The sequence below is a fragment of the Mercurialis annua genome, linkage group LG7 (assembly GCF_937616625.2).
Source record: "Mercurialis annua linkage group LG7, ddMerAnnu1.2, whole genome shotgun sequence".
Lineage (NCBI taxonomy): Eukaryota > Viridiplantae > Streptophyta > Magnoliopsida > Malpighiales > Euphorbiaceae > Mercurialis > Mercurialis annua.
This window is the reverse complement of record NC_065576.1, coordinates 40436085-40457717: the sequence shown is the minus strand read 5'-3', so window position 1 is coordinate 40457717 and position 21633 is coordinate 40436085. Positions and strand designations below refer to the sequence as shown.

The window sequence follows — 21633 nt, the reverse complement described above, 5'->3', positions numbered from 1 at the left end:
TCTCGAAAACTCATAAGGAAACGTTTCTAGCCGTTTATGTAAATAAAAAAAATTAAATAGTTATAACAAAACCTAAAAAATTCTCAATTAATATTTTGTTAATCAGTTACCCACAATTTTTATTTGTTTACTCTATCTACAGTAAAACCTATCTTCTTATTTTTATTGGATTTAATTATATTTGATTTATTTTATTAATTGGCATAAATATATAAATAAAATTTAATATATAAAATATTTTATGATTTCTACTATTATAAATATATTCCTATATTTTTTATTATTTATATGTTTCTCTCGCATTTTTTGTCCTTCATTTTAAAAATTTGCCGTTTTTTCGTTTTTATTTCGTGTCGTTTTCGTTTCCGTGCTACCTAGCCTAGAACTAATGATACTAACTGCGAGCAACGGAATTAGACGAGCTCTGAAAATTTTAGCGACCATGACACTATTGTTAATAAAAAATTGAGACCCCAAAACTAGTTTTATTAATTAATCTTTAATTATGTTAATTAGTTTGTTAACAATTCAGGTTGTTATATCAACTCCACTTTTTAGTCTTTTGTTTCGATGCTGGTCAACTGAGTTGAAAAAATAATTTAAAAAATTCAAATAAATTTTTAAATTTATATTTTTAAAATGTATAACAATCATATTATCATGAAATTTAATAAATTAATGACTTTAATTCCTTTTTTTTTATTAATATATTTAAATTCATGAAAAAATAATTTTTTAGTTTTCAATTCTTTTTAAAATAGTGCGAGGAAATTAAAATTAAAAGTAAAAGAAATGAAAATAAAAATTTAATAAGTAATCTTTTAAAAAAATTCACAATTTTAATTTTATATTTATATTAAATTTAAAGATTAACTTAAAATTGATTTTTTTATTTAAATCTCTTGATTAAGTTTACAAACATTAAAAACGGACAAAAGATTAAACAATTAATAAAAATAAAAATTATATCATTTAATTTTTAAATAAAAATAATTAGAATATAAATTATGAAAGGGCTTTAGATATGGCAAATTACCCTCAAACACTACCAACCTTTTTTTTCAATAGCACCACGACTTTATAATTTCGTCAATTGCATCATATTTTATATTTTTATGTTTCAATAGCAACCCAAAACATTAAATTAAACTCTTTTCCTTTGGATAAAATTCAAAACAAATCCTTTATATTTATCATATATTTTAAATAATATTTAATCTTATAAACATCACAAAAATACTCTTTAATATACATTTAAAAATTAATAATAAAAAAATTATTTAATATAAATAATTAAACTCCGACCAATTGCCATCCCTCTCAAATATGCTACTGCCTCCCTCAAAACATCGCCGCCATGAAAAAACGTTTTTTAAGAAAGAATTCTTCCTCAAGATCTGTTCTTGAGGAAGAACATGTTCTTTCTCAAGAACTCGTCCTCTATGCATGGAAGCAGATCTGCTCGTCCTCCCATGAAGGACGGCAGTGTCTCCGAGATGACGAGTCGGAGAAGATGCTGAGAAAGATATCGAGGAAGATACGTTTTCATATTTTTTGTTTTGTATTTAAAAAAATTGGTAGGAAAGAAGACTCGTTTGAATGTATTTTAAGTTAAAATATTTATTTGAATTTATCAAATTAGAAAAAGGTATAGACCTTAAATTTGATTATTTTATAAAATTTATTTTTTATAATAACATTTTTTTTTTAATTTACGATGTAATTGAAACATAAAAATACGAAATAAGTTGCAATTGACGAAATTATAGAATCGCAGTTTTATTGAAAACAAAAATAGAAGCAAATGTGAGTGGTTTTTATAGGTATTAGCCTTTAAATATGACTTAAGTGGTAATATGCCCTCTCAACTTGTATGCAATGGGCAATTAACATATAAATTAACTTTGTGGGCAAATCAATGCACGAATTTGCTGATTATGGCAATTTGCCCCATTTTAACAATTTAACCCTTAAATTTGTAAGTTAATTATATTTTAAATTGGCAATTTATTCCTTTAATTTGTAAGTTAATTTGCCAAAACGAGTTAATTGCCCTTAATCACCAAGTTCGTGTATTGATTTGCCAACAAAGTTAATTTATATGTTAATTGTCCATTGCTTATAAGTTAAAGGTAGGGGTGAGCATTAAACGGTCAAAACCGAATAATCGAACCGAACCGAACCTAATTAATCAAACCGAAATATAATTTGAAAATATGGTTCGATTACGGTCCGAATTTTTAAAATTTTGACTATTCGGTTCGGTTTACGGTTTTTACAAAAAAATAACCGTAATAACCGAACCGAGCGTATTTAAAAATTATGTTGTTTTAAACTTTCATATACTCACATTTATATATTAAACTTGTTTAATTTTATAGTTTTATAATAAAAAACGATAAATATAGATTTAATTTAAAGCACATGTACTCTTTAGGTTAAATGTTTCCATTTTTTTAATTTAGTTTTTCAAAAAACTGTTTTTTTTTTCTTTCTAAAAATCATACAAAAAATATTACGGTTTCGACCGAACCGAACCGAACCGAACCAAACTGTAATATTTCGGTTTGGTTAATACGGTTTTGATATAATTTGGTTAATATGGTTCGGTGACCGAAATTTTTAAAAAACCGAACGGTTTTAAATTTTTGGGCGGTTCGATGACCGAACCGACCGTTGCTCACCCCTAGTTAAAGGAGCAAAGTCTTTTAAATATTATAAAGCGCGGGAGAGAGCTGTCACAACATAAATATGTGAAACTAAAAAAAGGCGCGCCAAACCTTTACTTTTCGCTCAAATCATAACCGCCAAAACATTTTCTAATTTACCGCTTAATTCCACAATTTTTCACAAAAACCCAAATAACTCAAAAAAACTAAAATCATGTCCGTCCACGTGTACTCATCCTACCCTCCATCAATCAACTACAGTATTTAACCCATAAACGTTTCTTACACTACTACCGATACAGCAACAGTAAAAGAAAGCAAGAACAACCATAATTTGCAAAACTGCAAATTCAAATTCTTAGGTTTGGGTTTTGTAGATTTTAATTGAAATGGCAGATTCAGTGAAGCAAAATAGTGTCATTAGGTCAATGAATCCATGGGTTCTTCATCTTCAAAAACTTGGCCTTGAACTCAAATGCCCACTCTGGTGTGTGTAATTTATTATTATTTGTAATTTGATTATAATTTTTTGTTTATTTTTTTGTTGTTTTGAATTAATGGGTACTAATTTTTAATCTCTAATTTTTGTGGGTATGTTTCAGTTTAAACTTTCTGAAGAAACCATTTTTGCTTCCTTGTGATCACATTTTTTGCAGGTTTCTATCATTTCCTTCAATTTTTCTTTGTTTTTATGTTTCATTTTAATTAGATGTCTAAATTTTTGTTCTGGGTACTTGAATTTATTGCAGTTCTTGCCTGCCCGAAACGAACCTGATTGCCTCAGAATGCCCTGTTTGTAAAGCTGAATATTTTGGACGAGGTAAATTTAATAATCTGACATTGCTTATTCAAATGTTTATTGGATAATTAGGGTTTATGCTAATTTAGTAAAATGGGTTGCAGATTTGAGACCGTTACATGTCATTGAAAACATGGTGTCTATTTATAGAAGTTTGGATTTCTGTGCTAATGTCTCCCAGTCGAGCTGCTCGGGTATGCTTTCTATTGATATTCATTGATTTGCTTGGTATTCTTGACTTGATTTGGTACTTTAGTGTTTAAGATTGTATGTTGAGCCCTGCAGATATTGGGAAGGTTTTGGAGCAATGCCCGACTTCAGCAAGTACAGATTGCAATAATAAATTGAGTAAGGAGGATAATTCAAGTAGTGGGAGGTCCATGTTTTCGCAAAGAAGCAATCAGTTACCTGCGGCTCCTGTGAATTGTTCTCTCGAAGATGGGGCTCGGAATATTGATGCGATAGATAAATGTGATGTGCCGATAATCACGGATCGAGCAGATCAATTGTCAGCTGGTAGCCCTCCTTCATTTGGAGATGTTAAAAGTCCAGGAGATGATAGCTGTGATCAGGGTGATAATGTGAGAATTCAATTATTGTTTTTATTAACACTTGTTCGTTTAGTTATTTGCCTATATTGTTCACTCTGTATTGTTTTTTTTTCTTGGTTTTGTTTGAAATTTCCTTTGTTAATTGCAGAGCCCGGAAAATTATCAAGCAGCACGTTTAGGCAAACGAAATCCTGATGACAGGACACGGCAGGAAAGCCATGGTTTTGCTTCTGTAACCGAGGAAGGGATTTTGAGAGACCCGAAACGACAAAAGAAATTGGACTATGGATCATTAAATCAATGCACAAATATGATCAGTCCATTAAACTCTCAAAGTCAAGTAGAACTTAAGTCTGTGCAACCTCATACTGATGGGCAGCCTCAGGCATTATTGGAAGACTCTTCAACAGGGAATATGATTTGTGGATTTTGCCAGTCCTCTAAAATCTCAAAGGTAAACATCCAAACTTTGTTAATAAAGGAATGATCCTTATTTAGTGGTGTGGTTGAGCAGCAGTTTGCAAAAAATTGTTGAAGTTTATTTAAAATGTAAAGAGCCCATCTGATGCATGAGTGCTCCATGCTATTGTTGGGCTATAGGCGAGCATGGATGCATTTACATGCAGCCTTCCGTTACCTTTTGCCAAGTGGTTAATTCCATGCGTCAAACCCGTTATCTACAAGTTACTGAACAAGTAGCTTTACTGCATGTAATGGAGAAAAGTGTATCTTTATGCTTGGATGCTATTATTCTTATTCATATTTTTTGCTTTTCAGAGCACAGGTCCAATGCTGCATTATGTGAATGGAAAGTTGGTAGAGGGAGAGGAATCATCTCTATCTAGTGCCCTACATGTTCACAGTACATGCATTGATTGGTATGCAGTGCTTGCACTTTTTAACAGACTCTTTTTTAAGTAATTAATTCCTCTCAGAAAATCCTTTTGATATCTACCAGTCTTAAATTCCGTGTTCAATGACATGTAGGGCTCCACAAGTCTATTATGTTAATGAAACTGTTAAGAATCTGAAGGCAGAACTGGCTAGAGGTTCAAAATTAAAGTGTAGCAAATGTGATATGAAGGGAGCAGCCCTTGGTTGCTATCATAAATCTTGCCGTAGAAGCTACCATGTTACCTGTGCGATGGAAGTTTCTGGTTGCCGATGGGATTATGTACGTTCTTCTACTCTTGTTTAACTCGATATACTTGTGGTTTTTTTTTTAATTTCGGCAATGAGTTAAGGTTTGGCTGCTGATGACTTCTTATTCTTTGTGTTGATTCAGGAAAACTTCCTTATGCTTTGTCCATCTCATACATCAGTCAGATTTCCAGATGAGAAGAAATCCAAGTCTAAGAAACCTAGCTTAGAACATCATCTCATGCCAGCTCAAGTGTATGTTCTGTATCTTAGCTCTCGTAGTTTCCAGCATCTTGAAGTTATAATCTATTAGGACTTTTTATCTAAGTGACAGTTTTGTTTGCTTTTTTGCTCATTAAACGGACATATCCTTACCCATTAGGTCTTAATCTGATTAGTTGGTAGCCGCACTAGGTTTTGACACAAGTTCTTCTCCCCAAAATCAAAAAGAAATAATCTCTCCATGTACTTCTATAGTTCTATTTGTTTGATGTGTTCTGTGCTTTTCCAAATGCAGAGCCCTACAACAGCCTAATTTTGGGGCAGATTCATCTACTCAAGCTGAGGAATGGGTGTTTTGTGGATCTGCTTTGTCTTCTGAGGAGAAGGTTAGTGTATTTAAGATTGATTTCTTTGTTCCACACAGTAGCTTGATTAGCAGTGAACATGGCTGGCAACTGGCAAGTGTCTAATCACATTTGTACCAGTTATGAGTTTTTGGAAATTGTTTGTGCTATAAGAATGCATAATTGCTATTTAGCCTAAACACTTATAATAGCTTCTCTTGGATTGAGATCAATGTTTATTGTATGGCCAAGAAATCCTGGGTTTGTGTGACTACAATATGTTTATTTGTTAAAATGGCTGATCCGTAGTTTTTGCATTTGGGACAGGTTCTTTTGGTTGAGTTTGGGAGCATGATTGATGTGCCTGTGACCAAATTCTGGAAACCAAATGTTACACATGTCATTGCAGCTACGGATATGAAGGGGGCATGCACCAGGACACTAAAAGTTCTGATGGCTATTTTAAACGGAAAATGGGTTCTTACTATTGACTGTGAGTTTAATCTTTATATTACACTTCATTACATTTTCTCATTTGTGCCAAGTAGTTGAATATTCTGGCAAATTGGCCCAGTATGTGTTTTTTGAGTTGTGCAATGAAGTTCATCGCTAGAATATCATGATATTGAATATTTTTATGTTCATATTTTAAAATTTATTTGTGCCCTTTTAATCTTTTGCTGTCTTTATTGATGCTTTACATGTCTAACTGTTTGAAAGATGCAAATTGATGAATTTGCAGGGGTGAAGGCATGCATGAAGTCTATGCGTCCTGTGGATGAGGAACCTTACGAAGTCAGTCTCGACAGCCATGGATGCTGCAATGGCCCTAAAACTGGCAGGCTGAGTGTGCTGGATAATGTGAGTTTCTTTCTGAAACTTCACATTTTTTGAAATTACAAATGATGGAGATTATAGTTGATTATGTGGTTAATTTTTTTTGCGCTTTCCAAACTATAGTGTTTCTATAAAGCTTATCGAATTTTCTCACTCTTACATTTTAGTAATCAAATCTTTTACCAACAATATGAGGTCACTAAATGAATTTAGGCAAAACATTCTTACATATTCGATGAAAAAAATGTGTACCTTCATAATTTGAGCAAGTTATTTAAAAGTTAGTATTCATTTTGAATAAAATACATAGTTTGATAACTTTAAAACAAATAAATTATTGCGAATATTCTATATTTGTTGTCCACATGCCATTGCTGGTGAAGTTGAGATTTAGTTACCAAAATATAAGAATTTGGTTTTATGGCTGCTTTTCTGCATTAAAGCTCTGGATATCTTAGGATTACTTTGCTTACATTGTTCACAGGCACCAAAACTCTTCAGTGGCATGAATTTCATTTTCGTTGGTGACTTTGTGTCTGGTTACAAGCAAGATCTCCAGAATTTGGTAGTTGCTGCCGGCGGAAATATTCTGAAGAACAAGGAAAAAGTATTGGAGCAAAGTCATGAGCAGGCCACTTTTTCAAGAACATTAGTTGTCTATAACCTTGATCCTCCACTGGGGTGCAAGTTGGGAGAAGAAGTTACAATTCTCTGGCAGAGACTAAGCGAAGCCGAAAATTTAGCTGCTAAAATTGGATCCCAAGTCATTGGTCATACATGGCTTTTGGAGTCTATTGCTTCATACAAATTGCAACCTTTTGTCAGCTTAAATAGTATTCGTGATGACAGTAACTTATTAGTATAGCATAGAAAATGATCTAGATTTTAATTCATCATATGTAACATTTTTGTTGATCTAGCAACTATATAATCCTGTTCAGGATGCTGTAATTCTGATTGATTTTGGAAATGAAGTCTAATACATGTGCTATTCTGTCTTTCTGGTTTTAACCTCTATGAAAATGTTGAAATGGAAAATGTTGAAACGGAATTAGTGAAATGATATTTTTTAGAAGAATTTGTCAACTTTTTAGAAACATATGCTTCTGAAAATGAAATAAAATGCGGAAATGTAAAAGTCGTGAAGCTTCTGTAATATGTATTATATTTATGAAGATTTACAAACAAGGAATGACCATCAGCAATCCTGGGTATGAAGCTTCTTTTATGAAGCTTCAATGGCTTCCTGCAAATCTTTTTTGGCGTCCACGTCGATATTGTAAACGAAAAACTTAGCTACTACCAAGAAAACTAGAAAGTTGATGAACAACAAGATAGTCAATAAAACATAATAGTAATCCAGATGAGAAATGTTCAAATTATCCAAAATCCACCCTTTATGACCATTTCTTTTAGTCAAATCAGCAACAGTTTTCAGCAGAAAACTACTCAAGAAATTCCCAATTCCTAAACTACTAGTAAAATACGAAGTCCCTAAGCTCTTCATACCCTCTGGTGCTTGATCATAGAAAAATTCCAACTTTGCAACTTCAGCAAAAGTATCAGCAACACCCATCAAAGCAAATTGAGGCAGAAGTATGAAAACACTAAGCGGAACGATACCCTTTTTTTCAGTAATATTATGTTCATGAGCAACACTAAGTCTTCTTCTTTCAGCTAAACAAGCTGTGACCATTATAATCACATGCAGAACAAAGCCTATTCCCATTCTTTGTAGCAATGTGATCCCTCTAGGGTTTTTCGTGTAGCGTTGCGCGAACGGAACGAAGTAGCGGTCGTACAAGACTAAGCTTATGAGCATGAAGATTGTGACAAATGCAGTTAGACAAGCTGGTGGGAATTCGAAATGAGGTCCCATTTTTCTGTTTAAAGTGGTGCCTTGTTTGATGAATAGTGTGTGGATTTGTGCATACATTGTGCTTGGTAAGAATGTGATTAGCAAAACTGGGAGCATTTTCATGATTTGCTTAGTTTCTTCTACTTGTGTCACTGGACATAGCATCCATGGTGAAGTTGAGTTTGTGCTCTTCACTGCAGCTTTGTCTAAGAATCTGCAAGTTAATTTTTTAAGATTAATTAAGTGTTAGAAGTTGACCAACTATTTCTTGTGATAATGGTGGGTGGACTCTCACTCAGAAAGATCTGTGCATGGGGGCAGTGACGGAGCTAGAAATTCCAGTTTAAGGGGGCCAAATCGCAATTAAATTAGTTTATCTTTTTAATCAAACCTGTTAAATTAACATTTTTAACCGAATTAACAAAAATTTTAAAAGCACCTTAGAGAATGGGTGTGATCAATTCTGAATTTCTTTAACTTAGAGTACTCCTCAAGACTAAGCTCATGAAGCTCCTTAGGATCATTCGACACAACAACACTTCGCTTCCTTACAGCAGCAACAACCACTTGAGCTATCCTCGTAAACGGACTTCCACCAGCCAACTTATGCCTATAAAACGGAGTCCCGACCAAAAACACAGCGATCGCAACAGCTAATCCAACGGTCGGAAGACCATACCCGACGCTCCAACCAACATTATCTTGAATATAAATCAAGAACGTGTTTGAAAAAAGGGTTCCGAAGAAAATGCTGAACATCCACCAGTTAAAGAACGAGAGCTTTTGGGTCCTTTCCTTGGGTTCAAAGTCATCGAATTGGTCTGCTCCCATCGTGGAAATGTTGGCCTTGGTTCCGCCGGTGCCGGCTGCGATTATGTATAGTGCTCCGTAGAAGACACCCTTTTGAAGAGGTGTAGCTTTTATGGTGCAGTCCTCTTCTTTTATGTTGGCACCGCAAGGTGATGGTCTTAGTGCTGGTAGTGACACTGCTAGGGTTAGCAGGACCATTCCCTGAATAATATATACTTACTTCAGTTAGATCAAAGTTACAAGAATTTAATAAAGAATTTTGACATTTTTGTCGAATATTTTTATATCGAGTCGAGTTTGAAACTTGACCTTCCAAATTAAAAGTTTGAGTGGTTTAGAATCTTTATTGTATTTTTAATTTGGTATAAATTTTACTTTAAAAGTAAGTGAAACTAATGATTTTCTTTTAAAAGTTATCGATTGAAAGAAAATGATTGTCAAAAAGATAGTACAATATGGAAGTGGAGTGGTTTAATTATTACCGAGAGATAAATGGCAGATGCAATGGAAAAAGTCGAAAATCGGCCAAGATGAGCATCTGCAATATAAGCACCTAAAATAGGCAACATCCAAACAGTGCCTATCCAGTTGGTAACACTGTTTGATGATGCTACAGTCCCTTCATGCAGTTTATTTGTCAAAAACACCACTAGATTTGATGCTATTCCATAATATGCCATCCTCTCAAACACCTCGTACCCTACAAATCCACAAGAATGGATAATATATAATGAGTATTTGTTGCATTTTATTAAAACAATATACTATATGTTATAATGATATGAAGTTATTTCACTATATAAACATAAAGTTTTAGTGTTTGAGAATCATTTTTCGGAAATAGAAACGAAAGCGTAACATAACTGGACCAAGTTTGGTGCAAAACAAAGCATGCATGTAGATGACGATTACCTACAATGAAGCCACAAGCTCTCCATTTGCCAGTGTTTGATCTTAAAATAGGTCTTCCTTTAAGATCCACTGTTCCATCTTCCGTATAATCACGATCATCTCTCCCGTTTGCAGGGCCTTTCTCTTCCATTTTTAGGGTTAGATATCCCTATATTCAGGGGAGTTTGTACTGATATCGATCGAAACAGCATGTAAGATCGAGCTTTTTATATAAAACAAGTTATATTCAAAGCTAGCTAGGACAAAGACCTCTTTATAGTGACCTCATTGTGTAACAAATTCTTATTTCTACAGTCATATAATTAACGATGTAACGTCCAAATTTTATAGATATTATCGACATACTTGAAAATGTCGTAGATGTAATTGACAAGTACTACTAAAATAATACAAGAAGAAGAAATAAAATATAGAGTTAAGAATAAATCTTTCTTTCTTTATTTTCATGTCAATGTATATAGATAATGCATACTGAAGTTTGTTTTTCTTTTTTTACATTAATATTGGTGCAAAATGATTATAGTACCGTATAAGACCAAGTCTCATACAAATCTATACTAAATATTATTTCATTTAATTTTAAGATCAACTCCTCTTATTACTATGAATTTCAACACACGTCACTTAATTTTTTTCCGATCTGACATGAATATAAAATTTATTTAGGTCCATTTAAAATATATTGAATATATCCACTTATAATCAACGTTAGGTCCACCTCAGATTCACATTATACACACATGATAATATAAAATTCAGCAAAATCAATGCCGGATCTACCATCAGGATTGAATTATGTTCTAATTTGAATACTAAAAAAAACCATCAAAAATCCATCAAAAATCTCTGGCTGCTAATTCCGACGGTGGTCTTTTAGTAATTTTTTATATTCTGGCTTTTTGTAAATAATTTTTTTATAGTTTGAAAATAACTTTTCCATATCAGTATTTTTTTCTAATTTTTTTTTAAAAATGTGTAAAAAGCCCAAATAATTATAAAAATTATTCATAAATTTTAAATAATTATCTATTGATAAATTAATTCATACTTAAATGGACAATTAAAAAAGCTGAGAGATTATCTTAATAATTTTTCGAATGTACTCAGATTTGCTATACATTTTATCAGATTTTTGCATTTGTAATCACACTGAAAATAATGGATTAATTTGTCCTAGGCGTTTGTTTTGATGAAATTTCTAATCATAAAGCCAAAACCCAAATAAGGGTATCTTCAATACGGCAAGATTTAAAATTCGGTTGCTTGAGAAATTAATTAAATTTTCATTTTAATTAACTATACATCTTTCTAGAAAGAAGAATTGGTGATGAGCATGAAGAGTGTGACGAATGCTTGAGATTTAAAATTCGATTGCTTGAGAAATTAATTAAATTTTCATTTTAATTTTGATCATTTGTTTGGTTTCTTCAACTTGGGTCACTGGACATAATTTCCAAGGTGTTGTTGAGATTGATCCACCCCTGCTTTGTCAAGGAATCTGCAAATGATCATAATGTAAAAATATGAGGGCTAAAAGGTTGATTGGTATTAAATTATTATCCTATGTTTTAATTTGATATCTAATTTTTATTTTTTCCAGATTAAATAAGTTCGATAACCAAATTATAAAAAAACCATAATTTAATAATCATTTTGTAAAAATCATATAGTTCGATGATCTTAAAAAGATTTAACACTACAAATTAAAGTTTTAATACCAAAATGAAATGAGATTAAAATATTAGTAACACTCGGACTAGAGGTGTGCAAAAATTGGGCTAAACCGTTAGTTCCAATTTCACTTTATCAGTTCGGTTTAATATTATAAAAAAAACTTCATTTTAGTTTTGGTATGAATAAAAAAATCAACTAAACAATCTGATTTGGTTTTATGGTCCTTTTGAAGAGGTGTAGCTTTTATGGTGCAGTCCTCTTCTTTTATGTTTAGCAGGATCATTCCCTCAATAATATATACTTACTTCAGTTAGATCATAGTTACAAGAATTTTAGAGGGTCATGTATATTATCTGTAACGTTCATTATAAAATAAATGGTGTCATTAAAGATTAAAACTTCCATTATAATAATAAAAAGTTGAGAGATGAACGGTTCTTCAACAAATTAAAAGAACTATTCTAAGATAATAATGAGAGCTGTTAATACAGTAATCGAATAAGATTTTTTAACCATTATTCAAATACACATAAGGTTCAGATATTGAAACTACGATTTTGAAACCTTTAATTATTGAATTTTCAAATTTTTCAAGTTTTATCTTCAATATAAACCCAAAAATTATCTAAGAAGACAAAAACAACCATTATACAAACATCCTTTAAAATAATCTAAAATTAATAAATTTTTATTTTTAAGTTTGAAATCTTAATCCAATTAAAAAAAAATTTAAATTTCAAACCAACAATAATTTTTTTTAATAGATCTTGAGAAAAATCGCTAGCTAAAAATAGAAGCGATTTTTCAGCGACCAAAACCATCACCTCTAGTTAGCAATCGTCAATCACTTAAAATGGAAGGGTCCACATGTATAGAGTTTTATTAGAGAAAAAATGTGAAGATTGGAAGGATGGAGGAGGTGGTTTTCCGGCTAAATCACTTTCTCTAAACTATGTGCTTAGTTTTTTTGGTTTTTAAAGAAAAAAAAGCATGGTTGTCAGAACCGAACTGTACTGGCCGGTTCAACCGAAAAAACCGGAAACGAGTCATAGCACCGGTTCGGAATGGACTAACAACCGGATTATAAGAGGCCCGTAAGGACCGGCGTAATAAGCATTGAAATTGAACAGTTAAACCGGTTAACCCGATTTCGGTTCGTTCTGATAATAAATACTCCCTCCGTCCCATTTAAAAAGGGACATATCCCATTTTTATTTGTCCCACTTAAAAAGGACATATCATGTTTTTTGTACCAATTTATATGAATTTTTCTTTTTTACCTCCTTTTCTCTTTCCATAATTAATGACTATTAGTCTATACATAAAATACAATATCATAAATAGGGATAAAATAAAAAAACACTATAATAGTTAATGCTTTCTTAATATATGTGAAAAAATTATTTGTCCCTTCTTAAACGGGACGGAGGGAGTACCTCTTATTAAAAAATAACAGTGACAGGTGTGGAATTCAAACCCACACCACAAACTATGTTATTCCCCTTCTTAATCACTGAGGTAACTTGATTTATATATTTAATGCTCCTATTTATATTATATTAATAGCTATTTAATTTTAACAAACATGATTAGAGTTTAGAATTAAACTAGACAATAAAATTGCCTTTTATTGATTAATTAAATTATAGACACATAATTACTGAAAAGATTTTGATTGTTACATCTTTATTTAATTTATTTCTATAATATAAACTTAATATCGGTTTGACCTTAATAATACGAGTTTATTTTTATTTATAGATTACTTAATTTTTTTAATTTATTATTTTAATAGTATGTTATAATTTGTAATGTATAATTTTATTTTTCTATATTTATTATTATATAAAATATTGGTTCTTATAAAATTACATTAATAATTATTAAATATATTATTATTTTTGACTCCCGGTTGGACCCCGGTTCAATCCCAGTTGAACCTCTAACCCTTCACCTTTTATCCTCACCGGTTTAATGATCGGGTCGGTTTTGACAACATTGAAAGAGAGAGAGTTTATTTTAGAGAGAGATTTTTTTTTTATGGATGATCCTAGGATTTATAAAATAATTTAATTAAAATGGTATTTTATTAATATACACCATTTATTTAATAATGAATGATATAGTTTATTAATTTCATCCCTCAAGTTCATATAACTTGAGTAAATATCAATGGCGGATCTGAATATTTATATGGTGGGGTCTATATATATATATATACACTAAAAAAATTTAGATATTTTTAGAACTTAAATTTTTAGAAATAATATTAAAGTACTAAAATATTTTATTTATAATTGTCATCAATGCATTTTTCATATTATAAATCACTCACACTATTAAATATTATATGTCACTGTATATTATTAAATAATTGTTATTTCATTTTGAGAATAGTTTTTATTTAAGTGATCCTCATAAACATTTTGCTTTTAATAGTCTCTTAACTATTTATTTTGTACATTTATGGTCCTTTTTATGGATGAAATTACAAAACAAATCGTCGTTTTAATTGGTATTGATGGAGTCTGCCTTCTGAACCGGTGAATAAGACCTGCAAAACAGGGTAGAAGCTAACCGGACGGTGGTTGTCCGATTAACTCTCCGATGCTAAAGTCAGTTTAGAGTTTTGAGCAGCGTTTTGAGTATATGAATGTAATTATGATTCTAGGCATACCTCGTGCTCCTTTTATAGTAGTCGAATATACCTAGTAGAGTTGTATTAGGCAGGTGAATCCTACTTTATATGGATTCGGCAATATCGTAGAGATTCTCCTGATTTGTCGGGATCTACCTTAATCTGATAAGAGTCCTATTTAGGAACGTCTTCCTAAATAGTCTTATCTTCCTAAAGTAGAGCTTATCCTTCCATATGTAGTATTTGTGTCCGAATAGGACAATATTTCCATACTTAGTTGATTACCCGAATCCCGGACCCGACGCACTGTCGGCGGATCATGTGGGATTCGGTCTTTATGTCGCCGGATCTTAAGAGATTCGGCGTTTTCTTCATATCTTCGGATCTTCAGGGGGAGTCCGGTATCACCTGAGAGTGGATCTCCTGCAACTCGGCTCCATTATACTTGCAATAGGATTCAGTATCCATCATTAGCCCCCCCGCAAGTGAGCTGAAGTAGTTTGGCATTTATGCCTTAGTGGATTTTAGCTCTTTTGGAGCTGAGTTCTCTTATACGGGCGAGTCGTTTTATATTCCGGGCGAGTCGTTTCATATGTTTGTGGGCGACGTTTCATCTTTAGTAAGATTCTGCGTTGCCACGTGTTGTCTATCAGTAGAGGGTTATGACTGGATGAAGGACAAGTGTTTTCGTGCGCTATTAGTTGGTCCTTATTTGTAATTATGGGATTTCGTCTTTTCAGTTTCTTTGGTTCAGGCTATATAATTGCTCATTTTCTTTCATTTTCCTTCTTCTTCAACCTTTGCTTTCTCTGCAACTGCTAAATTTTCGATTTCTTCAAGCTTTCTGTGGGTTTCTTTCTTCTGCTATCAAGATTCCTCGTTTTCAAGTTGCTCCTTATCTTTCTTTCGATCCTGCGTATTTGCTTGCGAGGTATTTTACCTTTTCGCTAATTTAATTTCTTGGTAGTTTTCAGTTTTGATTCTATTCCTCTTGTTCTTCTTGTTCTTCGTCTTTTCCTTTCTTTTGATCTTTTAGAATTTTAATTTCATCATCACTCCGTGTTTCCCCCCCATTTTAAATTTTTTTAAAATGTCAGAAGTAACTGAGGGGGCGAAGGGTGCTCGTGACGAGCTAGAATATACCCGGAGCTCCTTGTCGAGAGAGCAGATACTTGGTTATGCCGAGGAATTTAACTTTCCTGAGTCGTATGTTATTCTGAGACCGGCAAAGTTGTATCGGGCGAATCATAGCACCGATTCGCCTTCTAAGATAGTAATTTTTCATGAACAGCTTTTAGCGGGTCTTAGGTTTCCCTTAGAGTCTTTAATTGTAGAGGTCTGTCATAATTTAGGTGTTCCTTTGGGTCAACTGCATCCGAACGCGATTCGCCTTCTTTGTTCTTTTATGGAATCGTGTAGGGTTCGGATGCAGGAGCCTTCGCTTGCTCTTTTTAATTATTTTTATGTTTTCTCCCGCCGAAAGGGTGAGGAATTTATTTTTGCTGGTGGTCGACCGAACCGATCTCTTTTTAGTCTTCCGTCTTCTTTGAAGGGTTGGACCCCTAAGTTTTTCTTGGTTCAACATTCTTCTTTTTCCTCTTTTTCGCGGAGTTTTACTTCTAGTAAGGTTTCGCTTACTGATGTACCTGATCTGGCTGATGGGGAGAAGGACTTCGCCTTGTCTTTGTTGTCGGATTGTCGTTTTGATAAGCCCAAGTACAACGTTCTTTTAGAACAATATTTGAGTCGCCGTGAAATACTTTTGGCGGGTCTTCCTTTAGAAGGTATTTTTCTAATCTTTTGTTGTTATGTTTTTATTTTGTAGGATGTCGACTTCTCTTGAACATTTGCTTGACAATTTTCATGTCGATATGACTGTAGATATGGGCGAGGTCACTAGTGGCGTTCCTAATCCATCTACGATCGCCGTGCCGAATCCGACGCCTGATTCGGTGGATCTTGATCCTGCTTCTGGCGATCAAGTTCCTGCTGCGACTTCTGAGTCGCCTTTGCTTCCTTCGAAGGAATCAGTTCCTTCTCTGAAGGGGTTGCCTACCGCCGGCCAGAAGCGTCCTGCTGAGGACCAGGCTGGAGCTTCTGCCAAGCGTCCCAAGAAGAAGAAATCTTCTGGGGTGTCTATCGAGGAGGCACCTCGGTTTGCAGCTTGGGCGGACGCACAGAATCCGCCTCGACTTTCAAACGTCGCCATTCTTCATGCTTGCATGGAGAATATTATGATAAAAGAGGACGTCGAATCCATTGATCGCGAGCATGGCGATAGTTTGGCCGAGTTCGCCTGTCTCGGCGGTTTTTCGGTATGTCTGTCTTCTTTTACTTTATATTATGATTTATTTTTATATTTTTCTTATTTGTTGCTTTCTTTTGTAGGTGGTCCAGTCCATCGCTGTTTTGGAGCGCCGCCGAAGGGATGCGGTGGATCAGCTGAAGAAGCTTCAGGAGGATTCGGAGTCTTGGCTCTCCGAAAAACAAAAAATGGAGGATGAAGCTGGCGAGGCGACTGGTCTGATCCAACAGCTGAGGTCCTCCGTATCTGCCAAGACTCGGGAGATTTCCGCCTTAGAGGCTCGGGTTCGAACTTTGTCCGATGAAGTCGAGTCTCTAAAGTCTTCTTCAGATGCTCTCACTAAAGAGAGGGATGATCTGAAGAAAGAAGAGGGACGTCTCCGCCGGCGTTTGGGTGACTCTGGGAGTTTTTATTCCCAAGTCATGACTCAATACCGGTTGGCGATCGGGGCAAAGCTGCGGGAGCAGAATCCTGGCGTCGATCTTTCTGGAGTCAATCAGCTGGATCCTGCTTCTTTGGCGAAGGAGGTGAAGGCGAAGCTTGATAAGCAGAAGCAAGATGCTCTGAAGAAGGCTTAATTTTTATTTTCTTCTTTTTGTATTTTTTGCTTTTTTGTATTTTTTGCTTTTGTTTATTTTTTGCTTTCGCCTTATTTTTGTATTGGATCGTAGGCGGATCCTTTATAATTTTGCTTCTGTGAATATAATGATCTTTTGACCATTACTTTTCTTTAGTTGTAGAGTTAATCTAAACTCGTTTGTTATTTTGAGAAGTTAATCTAAACTTCTGCTGGTGTAATTTATTTGTAGGTCCGAACGGATCCTTTTATTTATTTGACTCGGACGAGTCTAAATTATTTTTTAACTAAGATTCAAACGACTCTTGTTAAATTGTATGTATTAGGTCTCGAGCGAGCCTATAAGATTTGCTTCTTGTCGCCAAATCGCCTTTTTATTTCAAAAATGGAAATAAGTACATGCCATGAATTAATCTATTGATAATATTTTCTCAGGTGCTCTATATTCCAATATCTGGGTACCATGGACCCAGTTATTGTCTTTAGTTTATATGCGCCTTTGCCAGTAGTTTCCTCTATAATGAAGGGGCCTTCCCAATTAGCCTGCATTTTCTTTACTCCTGCGTTTCCTCTGCCAACTTCCGCGTTTCGTAAGACCAGATCGCCTCTTTGGAATTCTCTAAAATTCATTCTTTTGTTATGGTATCTTGCAGCTTGCTTCTTGTATGTAGCGGCTCGGGCTGCCGCTTCATCCCTTCTTTCCTCTAGTAGGTCTAGACATAGCCTTGTTCTAGCCTCGTTAGTTCCTTCTTCTAGATAGTTTACCCTGATACTGGGTATGCCAATTTCTACTGGAATTACTGCTTCTGTGCCATAGGCGAGCCTGAAAAGGTGTTTCGCCAGTTCCTTTTCGAGGAGTTGTTCTGTATGCCCATAGAACGCTGTATAATTCTTCTGCCCAGTTCTCCTTATACTGAGAAAGCCTCTTTTTTATTCCTTGTGCTATGGTTCGGTTGGTGACTTCTGTCATTCCGTTCGTCTGAGGGTGCGCCACCGAAGTAAATTTCAAATTGATCATCAGTCCTTTGCAAAATGCCTTGAACCGCTTGCAATTGAATTGTTTGCCGTTGTCTGCTATTACAGTGTGGGGTATGCCGAATCGGCATATTACTTCGTTCTTGAAGAATTCCTCTACTTTGGCTGCAGTGATGGTTGCGACAGGCGCTACCTCTACCCATTTTGTGAAGTGCTCTATTGCGACGATTAGGAATTTCACTTGATGTTTTCCCGTTTCAAACGGTCCAACTATGTCAATCCCCCATGTGGCGAACGGCCACGGGCTCTCCATTGATCCTTGAGGTACTGCTGGTACACGACTGATGTTGTCGTGTCTTTGGCATTTATCACATTTCTTGACTAATGTTTTCGCGTCTTCTTTGATGGTCGGCCAGTAGTATCCTTGGAGTATTGTTTTTCTTGCTATGGTGACTGCTCCTTCGTGCGCGCCGCATATTCCTTCGTGGATTTCCCTTAAGATGGATTCTCCTGTCTGAGGCGAGACGCACCTAGACCATGGATGAGTCAAGGAGGTTCGGTAGAGAACTCCGTTGTGAAAAGAGTAGTTGGCAGATTTTCTGATGGTGCGAATGGCTTCGACTTTGTCTGTTGGTAACTCGCCGCGGTCTAGATATTTGATCAATGGAGTCATCCAGGAGTTGGTCTCCTCGATTGCCATGACTTCTGTTTTTCTGGTGCTTGGTGATTCGAGAATTTCCTTTAACTGCATTTTAGCAAATAGATCTCCGAGTTCTGATGCTGATTTGGCGATGGCGTCGGCTTCGGTGTTTTCCTCTCTCGGGATTTGAATGATTTCCCATTGTCCTCCTTGTGCTTCCAGCTGTTGGAGCTGTGTTTTGACTTGTCCCAGGTATTCGATCATCCCTGTTTCTTTGGCTTGATATTCTCCCTTGACCTGATTTACCACCAGCTGGGAGTCGCTATAGATCTTTAGGACTTCCGTTCTTATTTCTAATGCGAGGCCGAGGCCTGCGATTAGGGCTTCGTACTCAGCTACATTGTTGCTGGCGGTGAATTGGATGTTTACTCCATATTCGATTCTGATTTTTTCGGGTCCTCTGAGGATTGCTCCTGCTCCAGCTCCTTTTTCGTTCGACGCTCCATCTACGTGGAGTTCCCATACCAAGGCTGGTTTGGGTTGACCAGTCTCGGTTGGAGTTATTTCTGCTACAAAGTCCGCCAAAGCTTGTGCTTTTAGAGTCGGACGAGGTTCGTATCTTATGTCGTGTTCGCTGAGTTGGATGGACCAGTGGACTAATCTTCCGGAAGTTTCTGGTCGTTGGATCGCCTTTCGCAATGGTTGATTTGTTCTTACCACAACGTTGTGACTTTGGAAGTAGTATCTCAGTTTTTTAGCTGTGGTTAATACGGCCAGTGCCATTTTTTCGATCTCGGGGCATCGCGTCTCCGCGCCTTTCAGGACTCGACTAATGTAGTAGATTGGCTTCATCTCGTTATCTTCTTCCCTTACCAGCATTGTCCCGATAGTCTCGTGTGTGGTGCTGATGTATAGATATAGCGTCTCCCCTTTCAGCGGTCTGCTGAGCAATGGAGGGGTGACGAGGAACTTCTTTATTTCTTCGAAAGCGTTCTCGCAGTCTTCATTCCATTCAAATTTTTGTGTTCCTTTGAGGGCTTTGAAGAAAGGCAAGCATCTTTTTGCTGAGCAGGACATGAATCTACCGAGTGCTGTGATTCGCCCGTTGAGTTTTTGAACTTCATTTATGTTTCTTGGTGCCTTCATGTCCATAATTGCTTTGATCTTCTCGGGGTTCGCCTCTATTCCTCTTTGAGATATCATAAATCCCAGGAATTTCCCGCCTTGTACACCGAACGTTCATTTGTCAGGGTTCAGCTTCATTCCAAACTTATTTAGTATGTTGAATGTTTCTTCAAGATCTTTTGCATGGGTTTCTTCTTTCTCGCTCTTGATGATTAGGTCGTCTACATACACGTGGACTCGTTTTCCTATCTCGTCTTTGAACATGAAATTCATAAGCCTTTGGTATGTCGCTCCAGCGTTTTTCAAACCGAAAGGCATTGCCGTGTAGCAGTAAGTTCCTCCCTCCGTGATGAATGAAGTTTTTTCCTGGTCTTGCTCCTTCATCTGAATTTGGTGGTAGCCTTGAGCTGCGTCGGCTAGGCTATACATTGCGTGTCCAGCAGTAGAGTCCACGAGTTGATCGATGTCTGGGAGAGGGTAGCTATCTTTAGGACACGCTTTGTTTAGATCGGTGTAATCTACACACATTCTATTTTTTCCGTTGGCTTTCTTTACGATAACTATGTTAGCTACCCACTCGGGGTAGTGGACTTCTCGTATGAATCCTGCTTTCTCCAGTTTTTCTACTTCTTCAGCGATTATTTTCTGTTTTTCTTCCGAGAACTTCCTTTTCTTTTGCTTCACCGGGTTCGCCGCTTCTGCTACATTTAGATCATGAGTAATGACTTGGGGGTCTATTCCGACTATTTCTGACGCGTTAGCAGCGAAGGTTTTGACGTTGTTTTTCAGCATGGCCGTGATTTCGCTTTCGATCTTTGGGTTCATGTTTGCGCCGAGATTTACTCTTTTCTCCTTGTCGAGTTGGAGTTTCTTTGTTTCGCCTTCGGGTGCTGTTTCTTTTTCTTCGATGTCGTGATTAAGGATTTCTTCTATTGCCATTGTTTCGCCTGATTCTTTTATTGCTTGTTCGTAGCACTTTTTCGCCTCGGCTCGGTTTCCTTGTATCGTGATAATTCCTTGTTTCGTCGGTATCTTCATGGTTAGTGCCTTTATGCTCGTCACGGCGGCTGAGTCGTGGAGGAAGGGTCTCCCCAGTATCGCTTTTCCTTGTCCTTTCTAGCTTGACATCGAGTGTAATTGTTCCGTTGGGCTTAATTGGCAAGCCCCCAAATCCTACCATAGGCGTGGCATTTTTTTTTAGTTCCGCTAGGTCTCTTCCTAGGCTTTCGTAGGTCTTTTTTGTTATTAGGTTTATTGCGCTTCCTTCATCGATCAGGATTCTCTCAACGTTCCAGTGTTCGATGATCATGGCCACCACCAGAGCTTCGTTGTGCTCTTCAGCTATTCTCCCGAAGTCTTCCCCATCAAAAGTTACTGGAGGAGGAGTTGAGAGTTCTGTTGCTTTTCGTTTTCTTTGTGACGTTTGATTCTTCAGGTTTACTCTTTCAGAAGTCATCTTCTTCAATGAGATTTGTTTTTGAGTTCAGAAAAGCTCCTTCTTTTGAAGTTTAGTTAAGCTTTTCCCACAGACGGCGCCAATTGATGGAGTCTGCCTTC

The 21633-nt window shown here is 35.6% G+C and overlaps 2 protein-coding genes across 2 annotated transcripts; one reads left to right on the top strand and one right to left on the bottom strand.

Moving 5' to 3' along the window:
• Nucleotides 1-2996: 2996 nt before the first annotated feature.
• Nucleotides 2997-7560, top strand: LOC126657574 (BRCA1-associated RING domain protein 1). Its single transcript, XM_050352282.2, has 13 exons — nt 2997-3156; nt 3272-3325; nt 3419-3489; nt 3573-3662; nt 3754-4049; nt 4168-4473; nt 4797-4897; nt 5007-5193; nt 5305-5414; nt 5677-5767; nt 6053-6218; nt 6468-6586; nt 7047-7560. Exons 1-13 carry the CDS (start codon nt 3059-3061, stop codon nt 7425-7427), a joined length of 2070 nt encoding a protein of 689 aa, XP_050208239.1. The 5' UTR covers nt 2997-3058; the 3' UTR covers nt 7428-7560.
• Nucleotides 7561-7710: 150 nt separating this feature from the next.
• LOC126656566 (protein NRT1/ PTR FAMILY 5.2-like) lies at nt 7711-10278 on the bottom strand. The gene is made up of 4 exons (XM_050351160.1): nt 10143-10278; nt 9713-9930; nt 8860-9431; nt 7711-8634 (listed from the first exon to the last, which is right to left on the bottom strand). Exons 1-4 carry the CDS (start codon nt 10270-10272, stop codon nt 7788-7790), a joined length of 1767 nt encoding a protein of 588 aa, XP_050207117.1. The 5' UTR covers nt 10273-10278; the 3' UTR covers nt 7711-7787.
• Nucleotides 10279-21633: the final 11355 nt, after the last annotated feature.